The sequence below is a fragment of the Homarus americanus genome, unplaced genomic scaffold (assembly GCF_018991925.1).
Source record: "Homarus americanus isolate GMGI-L3 unplaced genomic scaffold, GMGI_Hamer_2.0 scaffold25827, whole genome shotgun sequence".
NCBI classification, from domain to species: Eukaryota; Metazoa; Arthropoda; class Malacostraca; order Decapoda; family Nephropidae; genus Homarus; species Homarus americanus.
In genome coordinates, this window is record NW_024738300.1 from 887239 (window position 1) to 904988 (window position 17750).

Consider the following 17750-nt stretch of genomic DNA (forward strand, 5'->3'; position numbering starts at 1 on the left):
GCACAATGTGTATTCGCATTGATATTAAATTTCCAATGAGTCATTGAAGGTGATCTTGTCGTGATATTCAGAAATATTCCTCAATAATTACATAATAAATTTCTGTAATGCTTTGAAAATTATTATTGCGTAACCAGAATCTTCAAGTTCACGTCATACTTTATCTTCCGTGTGTGGGGTGAGCAGGTGTGGGTGTACAGGCGGTGTCTGCTGTAGAAGAGGGTGAGGCTCAGGTCCCTCCTGTATCAGGGGAACGTGACCTCAGGCCTCCAGCACCGTATCAACCTCTTCCCAGGTGCGTCGACTACAAGATGCCAATTTTTCACCGATAGGATTTTTCTTTTCGTACTGTATAGTCAACGTAGGCCTACTGTAGAGGTCTGATGGCCTTCGAAATGATCATTGGGACTGAGGTCGTTTTCATTTGTAGGGTTGGCATTTTTGATTGTCTGAAGCAATGTGTAACAAATATGATATATCCTGTATCGTGGAGCTAAAATACATAAAAATAACAAGACTACATAAAAACCTTAACGAAAAACAGACTATAATATACTACGTTGTATTACCCACAAGAAATGTCGTCCACCAAGGAAATGAGTTGATGTGTAGGAATTTCACATATTTGGAGATGGCGAGGTTCCGTAACTCCTCAGTATTATAACTTATATTTGATTTAAGTATTACTGGATGAAATATAAGACCTCACCCAAGTAAGAACAATATAAATTACTAAGTTTTGTGGACCTTACAAATTCACTTCAGTGGATGAGTTGCTGTAAATAATTAAATGCGTTAAGAAAGAAGTTTACGAGATCTCTTTATTATACCACATGATAAGAAATCATTCTCACTGCTTTAATCATAAATCATATCATGATTAATTAGTCGGGGACCGGTGGTAGAAGCGGTACTGTTCTTTTTCCTCACAAAGCGAGATGTCACGGGTTCGATTCCCAGGCCGGTGGAAGTTGTTTGGACTTACTTCCTAGCCCCCATTAGTCCCTGTTCACCTAGCAGTAAAGTAGGTACCTGTTGTAAGTCGAAAGTTGCGAATTCGTATTCAGGGACAAGTTGTTTGGAGCTTAATAACTTGATGACATAAACCACTGACTCTTCAGGCATCTTCGCCCTTAACTCATGAGACATAAAGGCAAGCATGAACTTAGCATGCTTCCATGTTGGGCACTGTAAACGCTGCGCTTCACCTTACACAAGGATGTGGGGTGCCCAATATAAAAAAAAAAAAAAAAGATTAATTAGTCCAGTCAGTCTATGGTGAAACCTCAATCAAATTGCAATAATAAGTATTCTGGTGATTTTAGTTGTTGCAACATCTCAACAACGCCATATTAAAATTCACCGAAATCCAACTGGTGGAATTTGGTAATTTTGAACAATATTGATACATGAAACCTCAGGTTTGTTTGGGTAGCATTTTCGTTGCTTAACAGCAGATCCGTAAAGATCAGCAAATCCATTTGTGTGTGTCCAAGCCCATCGAATGGGTGTTACACCAATCTTGATACTTGAAAAGCATCTATGATGGAAGCCACCTTGATTGTATCACTGGAGCCCAAGGCGAATGAGCTGTATAGGCTGTGTCAAGACTTGATGGCTTGCACACGGAAATAACCTTTCTTGGTTGCAATGGTCATTTGATGAACGGCTCTGGGCTGAAGGAGCTACTTCAAGTAGCTCATGCAAACAATACAGTTGATCACAATCTTATTAGTAAAGCAATCTCTCGGGCTGTTCGTGCTCACCTGGTTGTGGACGCAGCCCTAAATGCCACGCTTGTCTAAAACACCGATGATATTCCACTACCACTAGAAACAGAAATCAATGTTATGAACTAAAATGAATAACCTGATGGTATTACAGAAGACGGAAGAGAATGGACATGAATGGAAACAGATGACAGTGATACTGGTCTAAAGGAGGCTGCTATCTTATTTGTTGAGATGATGACTAACGACCAGTCGATGTTGTTTGCTTAGCTGAGTCCATGAACAGAATTGATGACATGTTACAAAAACAGAAGGACTCAATGAAGCTTATGGATATAATATTTGGACACAATAGACATTGGAAGCATAATGCATTATCTAATAATGGACCCTGCTGCCATATCACATCACAAAAAATGTGACCAAGTCCCAGTTTGCAGATCTGACTTTCTGCCTCATTAACACACAATTGCAGGGTTTCAATTGTTTCTCTTAGTTTGACAACACAACATACATATATCGTGTCTCACTATTGATATATATTTTTTGTTATATATTTATAGTTCATTATTATTATTATTATTATTATTATTATTATTATTATTATTATTATTATTTAATATTGTTAATAATTTTTAATCAATTTCAATTTCAATATTTTATTCCTTGATAGAGGAAGCGGGGATCCTAGTGCTGTCACCAGGTACAATAACACCAGAAGCATCTGGCAAGTGTCACAATTATATATAAATATTATAAAGGGGCTTAAGGAAGAAATGATATTCCTTCAACACATCATCAATATTATTTTCATAATTTCTGGCCAGTATGGGGAGGATCATCGTGTCTCCGTCAGGGGGTCGTGGAGTGGTGGTCAGGGTTGCCAACTCGGATTTTCAAATGTCGCTAGGCTGGTACCTAAAAGTAGCTAAATGTCGCTAAATCTTCCATGAAAAGTCGCTAGCTATTATTCCCCCCCTTCAGTAATTTGATGCAAATAATATTTTCATAATGCCGACTATAATGGACGGAGTATAAATAAAATGCATTATGTAAAAATAAAAAAAAAATTTTTTTAAAGTTTAATGTGCACACTTACCTACAGTATTATATTCATAAGAACATAAGAACATAAGAAAGTGGGATACTGCAGGAGGCCGACTGGCCCATACAGGGCAGATCCCTTTCACACCCATCCCAGCACTTCCATGCTTCCATCTGTCTTAAGCCCCTGAGATCCTACTATAGCACTCGGTAGCCTATTCCACATATCCACAACTCTATTACCAAACCAGTGCTTGCCTATATCCTTTCTGAATCGAATTTATCTAATTTAAGCCATTTGTTCTAGTTATTTGTTATTACTGAGCTTCAGAACATCTTCCATTTTACCTTGTTAATCCCACTTACCCACTTGTACACCTCTATCATATCTCCCCTAATTCTACGCCTCTAATGAATGTAAGCCTAAGCTTTCAGTCTTTCTTCATATGGAAGGTTTCTAATATTATGGATCATTTTTGTCATTCTTCTTTGTACTCTCTCCAAAGAATCTATGTCCATTCTATAATAAGGACACCAGAACTGAACCGCATAATCCATGTGTGGCCTCACTAATGCTAGGTAAAGTTTCAAGATAACGTCAGCAGTTCTGTTACTCACAGACCTAGATATGAACCCAAGAATCCTGTTTGCCTTGTTGCGAACGCTAATACATTGTTTTCTAGGTTTCAAGTCGTTGCTAACAAATACACCTAGATCTTTTTCACAAACTGAGTTTTCTATTTCCGTGTTACCTAGTTTATACTTAACGTTTGTATTCGTCTTTCCTATCTGTAGTACCTTGCATTTATCAGTATTAAAATTCATTGCCAGTCTACTGACCACTCATGTAAGGTATCTAGATCTCTTTGAAGGTGTTCAAAGTCACTGTCTGAATTTATCACTCTCCCCATTTTGGTATCATCTGCAAATTTACTAATCCTACTAGTTATGCCTAAATCACATCATTAATGAATATAACAAACAGCACCTAGAGACCGCACCCCAGTCTGACTTTAATCCATTTATGGTGACTCTTTGTTTCCTACCAGTTAACCATGACCTAATCCATTTTAATACTGATCCACCTATTCCATGTGCTTCTACCTTCCTTATCAATCTCTCATGAGGGACTCTATCGAATGCTTTACTGAAATCTAAATAAATTATATCATATGACTTATCATTATCTACCTCTTCAAATACTTCTGAGAAAAAGCTAAGCAGTGTGAACAACTATAGAGCTGGAAGCATGTGAAGTGCTTGGTTCAGGTTCTCTTGTAACTGTATGCCTCCACAGTCCCTATCTTTCTTAAAATATCACTAGGAAGTTCATAACTTGCACAACAGGTGTTCTGTCTTTTTAACCCATACTTTATTGTAAGAATTGCCTTTAATGTCGATAGTTTCATTTTGTTGCGCAATTTTGATTTCACAAAGTTCATATTACTAAATGTGCGCTCTACATCTGCGTTTGAATGCGGAAGAGATAAGGCAGCGAGTGCAATTTCAGCCAGATCATGGTAAGGGTTTTCACCTGTCGCATCTCTGTAATTTGCCACTTCTGACCACAATTTTAGGGTGCAGTGGCGGCTCGTGAAAAATAAAATGGAGGGACTGCAAGCCTCACACAACAGTAGGATACACAAATTTGACCTACCTCAGGTATGAGTCGTAGTTGATGTCCACGAATTCCCAGGGCATGGTAGTAGTGTTGGTGGTGATGGACCAGTATTAATTGAAAATAAAGTCGGCGTGTCTGCTCTTCGATGTAGCAAAATTGTTTATTACTATTTCATTAAAATCCTTTATTTCTGTTATCATTTTATTTTCAATGGATATCACTGCTAAAGCAGACAGTCTGTCATTCTGATAAACACTGATGTTAAACTGACGTGTATATTCTTTGTTCCTGCTTGTACTGTTCTGTTGAATGGATAAAACTGGTGTAGGTCTTCCTCTTGCTTTGATTTCAGTCTTTTCATTTAATGTCAGCTGGGAAAAGTTGATGTTTTGCAAATACTTCACTCGATTTTCCATCGTCAAAGGGTAATTAAAGAAAGCACGATTTAACCACACCGTCCACACGTTGTACGAGACTGAGCTGCTTCAAGTGGGGCGGCGGCGCCAATTAATAACAGACATGAATCGTACAGCATTGACAGCAACTATGAAAGTAACTTAAATTTTGGTCTGATTTTAATGAAAATTCACTTAGCAACGTATTGAAAATAATTAAATAACATATAAAATGATATATTTGTTGGTAGTGTATTATTCAGCTGTCTCTCTAAAGGAATCATACGCCTGGCAGTGAGTGTCTGGGGGGGACTGCAGTTCTGCAGCCCTATGCACGAGCCCCCACTGTTAGGGTGTTAGATGCATGGACGGGCTGACATCAAGTGATCAGGAAATAGACGTGTCCCTCCTTCTGTACCACGACCCATTCAAATGTATTAAACTTTTCTTATTATTTATTGTCCCTGTAACCCCGTTGCTATATATTATGGCTCGAAATTAGGAAAACTGAGTTTTCATGGACAGTCCAAAAGTATCCAGCAACTCTCTAGATTTCTGTGGATATCTCTAGATTTGCGACAAGTCGCAAATCGCTCTAAGTGTCGCTAGAAAAAAACAAAAAGCTCTAGATCTAGCTACAAAGTCGCTAAGTTGGCAACTCTGGTGGTGGTCCAGCAGGTGTCACGGAAGCGTTGTGTGTGGGGACATCTTAGGAGGTAGCGGATAAGGGTGCGGTAATTTTCTCAAAATATATATATACAGTGCCACTAAATGTGAGGAATAAATAAAATAATACCAATAAATAAGTTTAACACAGTCGCCACTTGCATACACTGTGCATCTGTACTTCCTGTTTACCATAGCAACTGCGACGCCACCTCTGCTCACTCATACCACCCAGAAGACGGCCGCCCTCCTGCTCCCCCACAAAGCAGCAAACTCGTGTTCAAAGAAATTTATATTCCTTTTATGTGTTTCCATTAGGACAGTTATGTTTTTTACTTTTTCACAATAAATAAGTAGGATGGTGTGTGCATGCATATAACTAAAAATAGATGAAGAAAGTTACGTACATCTACCCGAAAATAAGAGTTGAAAAACCACAGTTTGACATGTTAGCCTGGTTACAGAGACGAGTCTAACTTGGCTACAATGCCGCCAGCGACGTTAACAGATGTAAATGTGAAAAGTAAGTTATCTGTAAATCTTTATTTCTATCAGGTATTTGTAGATTGAAAAATAAATGTTGCACGTACGGCATTAATAGATTGTAATGCTTGTAAGAGTTCAGAATTGGTTACTGTTTAGCTACCTTTGAAGAGTTGGGTGTCTGCCGTACGGAAGTTAATCGTCTCAGGTTATCGTCATCAGTACATTTCAGAGTAATTATATATCGACCCTTTGTATTTAGAGTAGTTTTTAATTCGTTAAAAATAATAATGTGTCTAAGTAAGCAGTAACACATTTTTAATTCTGTAGTTGGTTTAGGAAGAATTTAGCCTCCTGGAGACAGCAATCATATTTCCTGGCTGCTGGACATACCGTATGTGGTAATCTGCACCTCAACAACATGTAAACTAAAAAAAACAACATCCTGAGGTTTGTAGAAGCTTCAAACTTGGGTATCATGTTCCCCGCAGGAGAGACCACTGCTGGGCAGACCTGCCTTTAGATTTGATTATTGAGCAGATCTTGATGAGGAATATAAATAAATAAATAAATAAATAAATATATATATATATATATATATATATATATATATATATATATATATATATATATATATATATATATATATATATATATATATATATATATATATATATATATATATATATATATATATATATATATATATATATATATATATATATATATATATATATATATATATATATATATATATATATATATATATATATATATATATATATATATATATATATATATATATATATTGCACCTACAGCAATGGCCACCTACTAGGCCTGTGGCCTGTGTAGGATATCCCTCCATGTGTGTGTGTGTGTGTGTGTGTGTGTGTGTGTAACTAAATAAAGTCACACAGACGGTCACATATATAGTGTATTTTCAGAACAACCGGAAAACTTCCTGGGGCACACATTCCAGCTGGTGGGACTGCATTACCGACCTTACATTGATTTCGAAGAGTTCAAAGAGCCGGGCACCCCGGTGGCTCCTCGAGACTCCCTCAACACCCGCATGCTCCACACCTTCGCCAATAATCTTAACTTCACGTAGGTTGTGGTTTTCCCTTAATAGTCACACACAAAAAAGGTGTCGATAGCATTGAGTAAAATGGATACCTAGACCGACACACGATATGAGTGGCCTCAAATATATTGTTCTCTGTGTGTAGTTAGTCTTTATTAGAATAATGCGCTAGGTTGCCGTTATTGACATGAAAGGAAAGGTGTATGCAACCGCCATGAGATGAGTGATGTTATATTACAGTAGAAATGGACAGTTTTAGAGGACGACATACGTAGACTTTATCGAACTGAAATTAAAATGGTGAGATGGATATATAATATGACTCCGAGAGATAAGATGGCGGCAGAGTAGTGACAGTTGTGGTGAGATTTTGCATCGAGACAGTTTGAGGTGGTGAGGGCATGTGAATGGTATCAGGACAACTGCCCCCTGGACGATTTCCCCCCGACAGCTGCCCACTGGAGAACTGCCCCCCCCCTCGCCCCCCCATGGGACAATTGTCCCCACATTGCCAGTGAATAACTGGCACAAAACATGGAACTAACTGAATAGAGGAGAAAATAACACTAAGAATTTATGCTTTATTTTCATGTTTTATTTGTAGTGATAATTATATACACAAAATGCACAACTCATAAAAAAATTAACACTACAAATCTGTAATTAGAAAAAATATTGATAATAACTGTGGTTAAGTGAAAAAAATGGTGGATAAGTTATATTTAATGTTTAAAAATTGACTGACATATATCGCACAAAGATGACAAGTTGTGGCCTATACCTCTTAAAAAGTCCAACACATGACGGTTCTCTAAGTCATGTATGATGGTTGCTAGTCTGGCTGTTGAATCATGATAACGTTTCCTCTTAGGTGGTGCTGGATCTCCTGCAACCATCTGGTTGATGGTCATATACTTGGCCATCTACTTCATTTCCACACACTGCAACTTGGGCTTTGCGGTTGCTATGCCGACGTTTCTCACATTCTTTGGTCAGCTGTACATCAGACTTACTCGGGCAATTGGGGGATATTGTCCCACGGGAGCAGTTGTCCAGAGGGGGCAGTTGTCGTGGGGCAATTGCCTAGGGGGTAATTGTCCAGGGGGCAGTTGTCCTAGAACCCATGTGAATATAATGGGTGAAACCAACCGAGTCAATAAATATATGAGTTAGAATATGGACGGTAAGAGATGTTACGACAGACATAATGGGGATAGGTTGTGAGGAATGACCTGACATAAAACCAGACGAGAAGAGTTGCAAGACGCCAAGCGTGGAAAATGGTCTTAAAATGGTAATAATAATGATGGTGGTGAATATTTTTACGGTGGATTAGGCCTCATTCATAATTGTGATAATAAGATCATTTTTATTCGTATAGTTCTTTAAGTTGGAGTACTGTACTGCTATTTATATTGAAATATATTGTATATTTTTTTTCCAGATACGTCTTGCGTGAGCCCCTGGATGAGAAGTGGGGGACTCCAGCAGACGATGGCAACTGGACAGGGATCGTGGGCGACTTGCAGCACCAGCAGGCGGACTTCTCCCTCGACCTTACTCTCACAGAGTCAAGGAGCCGCGTCATGGACCACTCAAGGATCTATAATTACGATCCTTATGTTATTTTGTCGCTAAAACCCTCATCTCTACCGCGACACCTGGCGCTCACCAGACCCTTTAAAGGTAAAGATCTCCCATGGCTGGTCTGCCTTAATTTTATTTTACTAACGTGCTTTATAATGAGCTGTGTGTATCACTGTGGCTGATATAAAAAGTTGTGTGACTTGTGAAGGTAACATCGAGTTGTGTATACATGTGAACCGAGGAAAGTATTCAGTTGACTGCTGAACGGAACATGAATTTCTTTGTACTCGTGAAGATATATATTATGCAAAATATATTTGAACATACAAGTGATGAATGTTCCAATAAATAGAGCGATAAGCTGTGTTGTATTCAGGCTTTGAAAACCAGCCACCGTTAGAAGCCAAATGTAACTCGACTGCCAATATTGGTTCCGGGTAAGGTGGATCATCCACAAAGGACGGGGAAAATTATGTGTCTTACACTGGGATAAAAATTGTAAAACAGACATATGTAATTTACTAGTGTATAGAATTTACTAATTTTCGATAAAAGTTTTACCTATAAAGATTCTTCTCTTCACAAATCCCTTTATTATTGTTGTCATAAAATAAAAAAAAATTAGTTGAAAACCTAAGAAATCACGATGGTATGACTTGAGGGAGTTCCGGCACACGTAACAGAATCAACTAAAATCTCATCTAAATGTTCTTTCATAACAAAGTGAAACATGAATAACTTTCTTCGTGCAAAAAGATAATGCGAATGTAATCGTAAACATTATTAACGTCAGTGTACACACGAGCATATTTGTCACACTCAGACGTCACTATACAGAACATTCTTCTTCCTTCTATAGGGGAAGTCTGGATTGCGATCATTGTCTGTACACCTGTTATGGGCCTCATCCTGTGGCTGCTGCAGAAGGCGTGGTCGTGGGCGTTATCTGAACGTGATGTCAGCCTGGTGACCCCACTCTTCCACACTTGGGGAATATTACTGTCAGAGCCAAGCCCAACACTGCCCACCAAAGCCAGTGGACGGGTGAGAGCCATGTCCTAACTGATCTTTGTTAATATTAATGGTCAATTGTTATATAAGATATTCTTATCATTTTTACTTAAAAAAATGTAGAACTATAATTTTTAGACCGTAGATCTGATGAGTATATCAAGGTACAATCTTTTTCGGCACCACATGATGAGTTATTTATGTTGTTGCTTCGTATATTCAAATTTTAACTTCTTGTCTTTTCCTAACATTTTCAACCATAGCAAAACGCATTGGTTCTGAAATTAATCTGATTTACTCATTCACTTATTTACTAAATTTTAAGAAGAAAGCAAGTAAAGGTTTCCCTTCTTAGCTTGAAGTAAATTAAGGAATACAATTTCTTCAGAGATGATCGTTATCTCTCGTTTATAAAGATAATATAATAAATTCATTTTTTTATATCGTTAAAGTAAACGTCCCCAGGGCAACTTAACCCCTTTACTGACCAACTCTTTCAATTCACTTTACAATCGGCTCCATTTGGTAAAATTAATACGATTCCCGTCGAGAGTTGTCGCAGCAGGGCAATAACATGTGATTTTTATTTTTATTTTGAGGTAACTCCTTGTGTCCTCTTTGCCTACTGTAGGTGCTGATGGGGTGGTGGTTGCTGACCTGCGTGATCATCACAGCAGCCTACCACTCCTCCCTCATCGCCCACCTCTCCGTCCAGAGCAAGTACCCGCCCATTAACACCTTCCAGGATCTCCTCAATCGAGATGGCTGGTCTTGGGGTATTTATGACTTAACAGGAACTAATTTCTTGTACTTTAACGGAAGTTCTGACCCTGATATTCAAGAAATTTATCAACATATGCAAAATATGGAGGTAAGTGAAAACATTACTTAAGTCTCTTGTTTCTATGTACACACACATACACAGCTTCTTGGTACCATATCCCTCCCTTACAGAGAGCTAAATGGAATCTGATATGAGATAGAGAGATGAGGATGACCACCAGAAACTGGGAGGGATGTTTCAACTCAGGTTCACAGACACTAATTAAAAACATAAACACAAAATCTCCAGGTTTAATTTTCCCCTTCATTCCACAATTTTTTTCATTTATTTATGCAAAAAAAACATCACTGGTCTACCATTTGGAAAACTCACAGCCAAGAATCTGAGTGGTAGGCAAGGGCGCTACCACTGTGCCTTTATAATGAGAAAGCGATTTTATTTCGCAATTCACATGGGTAGCTGTTTTTATTGTTGTCCCTGTGTATATAATTATAAGTGAAGTTAATTTACTATTGTCGAGTGAAAACAGATCGTTTGGTAAAATTGAGTCCAGGTTAATTTACTCGTGCTTTATTGTATACGAGGTAGAGTGGTGGCATCCTCGCCTACTAATCTGAGAGGTGTGAATTCAAATCATGCAAGGAAATAGTGGTATTAATCTCTGCATTTATTTAATTGTTGGCAATATGATATATAAGGTGTTACTTCGTGGCAGAATAGTGATGCGGAAGAATGGCTGGAGCGTGTGCTGCATGGTGGGTTCTCCCTCCTAGATCTCAAAACGTGGATTCAGATTCAAGTGGCTAAGCGCTATACTGACAAAGACGGCAACACACCTTTTCACATCAGCACCACCGAATATCCCGTTTTTGGAGGCAATGTTTGGGGCTTCAGGCAAGTTACCTTGAATTGTCCTTTTATAGTACGCACAAAAAAATATCTTCTAGCCATTATTATAATAAACAGCCACTTGTAACTCAATGACGGACACATGTATGTGCCTCATCTGTTTACAAATACCCAAAATTTTACTATGCATCTTTAAACAATACTTACCTCAAAGCCCCATATTCGGCCCATATTGCACCCTGCCACGGAATGAAATCCCTGCAACTGTTTCTCGTGGACCGAGACAACAGTAAAAAAAAAAATAAATAAATAAAATAAACACCATCTACCTTCTTCTAGACTAATTCCCACTGACCACCTATATTAAGAGAGCAGTCTTGGTTCCTTCTGTGGAAGAGAATTATTGAAACAGTCAATCAATGTGTAATCCTAAATACCAAGAGTTGGCTGCCCTGACACTCTACATGAAAAATTTCGGGTTATCTCTACTGATTATCCCAGACATTGCACCTGTCTGGGCACCCAGCTGCTCATTTAAGTCTCTGTCTTCCCTATCCCACCTCCTCCCAATTTTACCCATTTATCCCCTCATTCCGAATTTAAGATCAAAATATTTCATATTTTCTTATTCTATAATGTTTCCAGCATTTCTCTCGTTGCTCTGACCATTTTTACTGTAGAACTACACTATTTAATTTATTTTTCTGTCTGTATAAGTGAATCAAAGCTCCTGTTATAGTATATTGGAAGGTTTATGACCTCTTTTTGTTTCTTCTGAAAGTATCCCAGCATCTGACATATTTTGGATTTATCAGCCTTTTTCCTCAAACTAAACTTAATAATCCTGTTTAAGAGGCGTCAAAGAATATTAGATTCTATTTTTGTTTTATGTTTCTTGCCAGCCATAATTTATAATTTGGAGTAAAATCATTTACTTCCGCTTTTACAGCCCACATTCTTTGCCAGTTTTTGTAATGCTTCTTCAATGTCTGCCATTAAAACAATACATTCTGGATACCATATATTTTGTGTTACTCTTACTATTAACTTTTATTCCCTCATCGATATTTATAACTTCTCTCATTAAAAATAGTCAGTAGGCATTATATAATGGTGGTGATAACACACATGTTGCACCTTTCTGATAGCTATCATTAATACTTTTTTTTGGCATCTTTGGGCTTAATGAGTTTTATTTTGCAAATGCTTCATCAAAATCTACAAAACAATTTCATAGTTCCTACACCAAAGATACCTCCCCATTTTTTTCCTTCCTAAATAAATTTCCATTATCAGATAACTTACGTCTGTTCAAGTTTCCATTCCATTTGAAGAATTTGTCATGAAACTTTAGTAGCATGCCTACAAAGATAATATCCTAAACTGGGTGCACTGTAAGGCTCCTGGATATTTAGGTTATGACCCAGAGGCAGTACTGCTTATTTTACTCAAAATGAAGGTCTGCTTAAAATGGACGAGTTGACGGTCGAAATTTTTTCGTAAGATGGCAGGTCAATGGGTAAAGAAAACGCTGCAGAAGGACCTCTGTGGGCTCCAGGAATGGTCGAAGGAATGGCTGCTGAGATTCAATGTCACGAAGTGTAAGAGGATGCACCTGGGGCGTACCAACGGTAAGGAGGCGTACCATATGTCCCAACGGGATGAAGAAAATGTACTAGTTGAGACTGTGTGTGAGAAGGACCTAGGTGTGTATGTTGACAATGAGCTGAAGTTCTCGGGCCATTGTGAGAGGAAGGTAAATCAGGCAAATAAATTATTGGGTCTTATAAGAAGGTCGTTCAGATATCTAGACGGTCCGTCCCTCGTGACGATCTTCAGGAGTGAAGTGCTTCCCCATCTGGAGTACTGTCACCCCATCTGGTCCCCGAGATATGCTAGGGACTGTCAGTTGGTTGAAAATGTTCAAAGGAGGGCCACCAAGCTGGTGCCTGCACTTCGGCATCTCAGCTACCCTGCGAGATTGGAGCGCCTGAACTTGCCTAGCTTATACTACAGACGGGCAAGGGGGGACCTAGTTGAGGTTTATAAGCATCTCAGGGGGCACTACTCAGTTGAGTGTCCTTACTTGGAGCTGGCGGACGCTCGCCCCACAAGGGGTCACAGCTCAAGATTGAAGAAGCCGCAAGTCCGGAAAACCGTGAGGGCAAACTTTTTCGGAGTGAGGGTTGTAAACTCTTGGAACAATCTACCAGAAAGTGTTGTGACGGCACCGAGTGTGAGCTCTTTCAAGAGAAGACTTGACCAACACTGGAGCGGGTTCAGGTACATTCAGGAGCCGGTGCATGCCCAGTATTTGCCAACAGTGCGTGACAGAGACGTGACCGATCGCCCGGGCGGCTAGCGAGCCGACCTTTTGGTGAAGAATATAAAGGAAAAGAGTCGTGACCGATCGCCCAAGCGGCTAACAAGCCGATCAGTGGCGAAGAGGATAAAAGTAAAGTAAAAGTTAGTGCAAGCCGTCCAGCTCGAGCGTGTGGGAGGCAACCAGCTGAGGTGTATGTGTTGTTACCAGCAGAAATACAAGACTTGTGGCCAAAAACAATGTTGATATACACAGACATACCTTCTTTTTAGGTTAAAATAAATTACTGCTCAAATATCATCGTATGTATTTACTTGCTGGCTGCCAAAAGATGCAAAAGACCGATAACTCCAACATATAAGTTTTCATCACTGTCCTCTATTTCATGTCTAGAAAATGTAAGTTTTCGTCACTGATGTCTATATTTAGTGTTGTGGAAGGGCTTGGGGCCACCATGGCCAGGGAATGGGCTTGGGGCCACCGTGGCCAGGGAATGGGCGAGATGATCAGATGACAGACGTAATTTAACGTGCTTCATACCGGGGTGACCGAGTTCTTGATAATACTCTACAATCATAAAGACATCTACTTTTGGTAAATTTCTTTCATCTGCCTTGATGAACCCTGGAGGTACTTGTCCAACCTCCGACTGCAGCTGTGATTTACATACGAACATAAAAAAATAAGGAGTCTGCAATAGGCCGGTTAGCCTGTGCATGACAGCTCCTGTCTAGAGTTACTACCACTTTCTATCATCCATGAATCTATCTAGCCTCCTTTTAAAACTTTCCAGCGTTCCAGCACTTACTACAAAGTTGCTAAGCTTGTTCCACTCGTCCACCACCCTATTTGTGAACCGGTTCCTTCCTATCTCCATCCTAAAACTAAACTTATCCAACTTAAATCCGTTGCTACGAGTCCTATCCTGCTCGGATATTATAAGAACTTTATCAATATCGCCTTCATTGATTCCTTTCACCCACTTAAATACTTCTATCATATCTCCCCTCACTCTTCGTCTTTCTAGGGAATGCAAGTTTAGTTTCCTTAATCTATCTTGACATGGAAGGTTTCTAAGTCCCGGAATCATTTTCGACACTCTTCGCTGCACCGACTCCAGTGAATTTATATCCATTCTATAAAAAAGGGCACCAGAACTGAACTGCATAATCGAGGTGCTACCTGACTAGCGCAAGATATAGTTGCAGTATAACCTCCGCACTCTTTTTACTTACACTTATAGATATAATACCTAATACTCTGTTTGCCTGATTTCGAACATTAACGCACTGTTTTCTAGGCCGTAGGCCCGGGCTTACAAGTACCCCTAAGTCTCTTTCATAATTCGACTTCTCTAGTTTGATGTTTGTTAAGGCTGTATACACTGACAGTATTTGTTCTTCCAATATTAAGTACGTTGCACTTGCTGGTGTTGAATTTCATTTGCCATTTTTCTGACCACTCCTGCAATTTATTTAAATCTTCCTGTAGTGCATTTGCATCCTGCCCTGAATTAATCTGCCGCCCTATTTTGGTGTCCTACGCAAACTTGCTTGTGTCACTCCTGATCCCACCATTTATGCTGACCCTCTGTGTTCTATCACTGAGCCATGATTTTATCCAATTTAAAACTTTCCCCTCGATACCATGAGCCTTAATTTTTCTCAGAAGCCTCTGATGCGGTACTCTCTCAAACGCTTTTCTAAAGTCTAAGTAAATAACATCGTAATTTTCGTTATTATCTACTTCCTTGAAGACTTTCCTAAGAAACGTCAGCAGATTTGATAAACAAGATTTTCCCTTTGTAAACCCATGTTGTTAAGAGTTTTAGATTAATTTTGTTTTTCTCTAAATGCGATCGGATGATATTTGCTATAATTGATTCAAGAAATTTCCCCATTACTGAAGTCAAACTAATCGGCCGGTAATTTGACGCTGATGCTCTGTCTCCCTCTTTGAATATGAGTCCTACATTTGCCTGTTACCACAAGTCTGGCACAACTCCAGTGTCTAATGATTTTGTAAATAAATTTACGAGGGGTCCGCTAATCTGTTCCTTACACTTTTTCAAAACTCGAGGGAAAATTCCATACTGCTCTGGGGATTTTGTCTTCTTTAGTTTATTTATTTTCTTAACAGTATCCCCTTTCTGATAGTGATATTCTTTAATTTCTCTTCTTCATTTCCCCTAAATATCAGTTCCACCTCTGGCATATACTCGTGAATTTCTTCTGTGAAAACTAATAAGAATTAGCTGTTTAATGCTTTGCTTATTTTCTCACTATCATAGATCACTTCCCCTGTCTCTGACTTTACAAGTAAGGGTCCCACTTTGTCCTTGACCTTTCTTCTATATTCCTGGAAAACTTCCTTGGGATTCGCCTTGGAATCTTTTACTACCCTGATTTCGTATTCCCTTTTTGCCTTCCTTACATTTTTCTTAACACTCCTAGATAGTTCATTATACCTATTACTGAGATACTCCTTTCCTCCCTTTTAGTTCTTATAAATTCCCTTCTGTATTCTTATGTCATGTTTAAGTTTTTTGGTCATCCACCTTGGCGCAGTATGGGTCAATAGGCCCGCTGCAGTTTTCTCCATTCTTATGTTCTTATATTCTTAAGGAATGTAATATGTTCTTCTTAGGCCAGGCGGGTCAAGATCTTGTAACTAGACCTTAACAGCATAAATATAGTGTTAGGACAGGCCAGGAATACAATGCTCTGTTCATTCATATGAGAGATAATAAGCCTTGCATTGACTGGGATAATGCTTCCTCAATATTACCTTGTAATTCAATTGTCAGTAGGAACATTATAGAATCCAGTCTAATTAAACATACCGAATCTGTCAACATAAATTTGAGTAATGGTATGTACAAACTAGACAATTTTGTTATTAAGAAGATTTGTAACCAGGTGAGAAGGTTGGGTTATCTTACCTTATGACCTGACTACGGACAGCTGCTGTGCTTAAAGTTGGCATGATAAATTTTTTTGGGTTAAGAAGAATAGTAAGGGTCACTACCATATGACCGGAACATTGTGGACCCCTGCTGTCCCATAGGTACTTGATCTCACTCTCTTCTATTGTATATATTAGCCTTGTCAAGTATTACTCCTTAGTCTGTACTCACCCTTGAAGGTGTGAATTACACGAAAGCTGTTGGGAACTTCGTGTTTTCTTGTTTCCTTGTAGTTATCAGCATATACTTGGATCACGCGCACCTATATTGATTTAATTGCATAAATATATATATATATATATATATATATATATATATCTTGATTAAATCACACGGGAAAAGGGAAACAACGGAGCACCTTAGCTTTCGTCTTTATTCATGTAGATCCACAATGAAAACGTGGATAAGATAAATCTTGATAAAATCACACGGGAAAAGATGCCTTGAATAAAGACGAAAGCTAAGGTGCTTCGTTGTTTCTCTTTTCCTGTGTGAGTTTATCAATATATATATATATATATATATATATATATATCACCACACAGACAAGGTGCACCATTTATGAAGCAGATCAGCAAAATGAAACAACGACTGATCGAGGCTGGACTCCTGAGCCTATGGTTGGATGAACTCTTAAAGAATGAGTTTAAACAGAACAACACAGAAGAAGAAGGGAAGGAGCAGCCACTGTACACTGAGGTAAGGAATGTTATAACGTAGCTCCATAAGTAACTTGTATTGCTCGGTATAGTTAAGTTTACTGTTAACTATGTCTTGATCATTACAACTGATCAACTCTTCCAACAGTGTCACGGTGTATGACTATACTAAATCATGACAACGCCTTGGTATCCATCAGGCTATTATGGTCGCAGCAATACATCACATCTTATTGCTGGGACATGATGTTCATGATATAAAAGATCTCAATACAGGGGACGCATTATACTTGCCTCATCTTTCAGCATGAGAGCGGTCAAGTGGTGCTGACGTTGGACCACCTTCAGGGAGCCTTCTACCTGTCGCTACTTGGTTGTTGCCTCGCCTTCGGTGCCTTTCTTATTGAGATCCTCATCCACAATTATTACACACAATAGGAACAATGTTTTGATACTACTCATAGACATTCCATAATGTAATTTGAATAAATTATTATTAGATTTATTCGATATGCACAGAACTAGTCCAGAAAATATGCATAGTTAT

At 38.7% G+C, this 17750-nt stretch overlaps 1 protein-coding gene across 1 annotated transcript; it reads left to right on the forward strand.

Annotated features, from left to right (window-relative positions):
• Window positions 1–250: 250 nt before the first annotated feature.
• LOC121873989 (probable glutamate receptor) lies at window positions 251–11890 on the forward strand. Its single transcript, XM_042377869.1, has 6 exons — window positions 251–295; window positions 6886–7048; window positions 8470–8711; window positions 9472–9656; window positions 10255–10494; window positions 11123–11890. Exons 2-6 carry the CDS (start codon window positions 7014–7016, stop codon window positions 11381–11383), a joined length of 963 nt encoding a protein of 320 aa, XP_042233803.1. The 5' UTR covers window positions 251–295; window positions 6886–7013; the 3' UTR covers window positions 11384–11890.
• Window positions 11891–17750: the final 5860 nt, after the last annotated feature.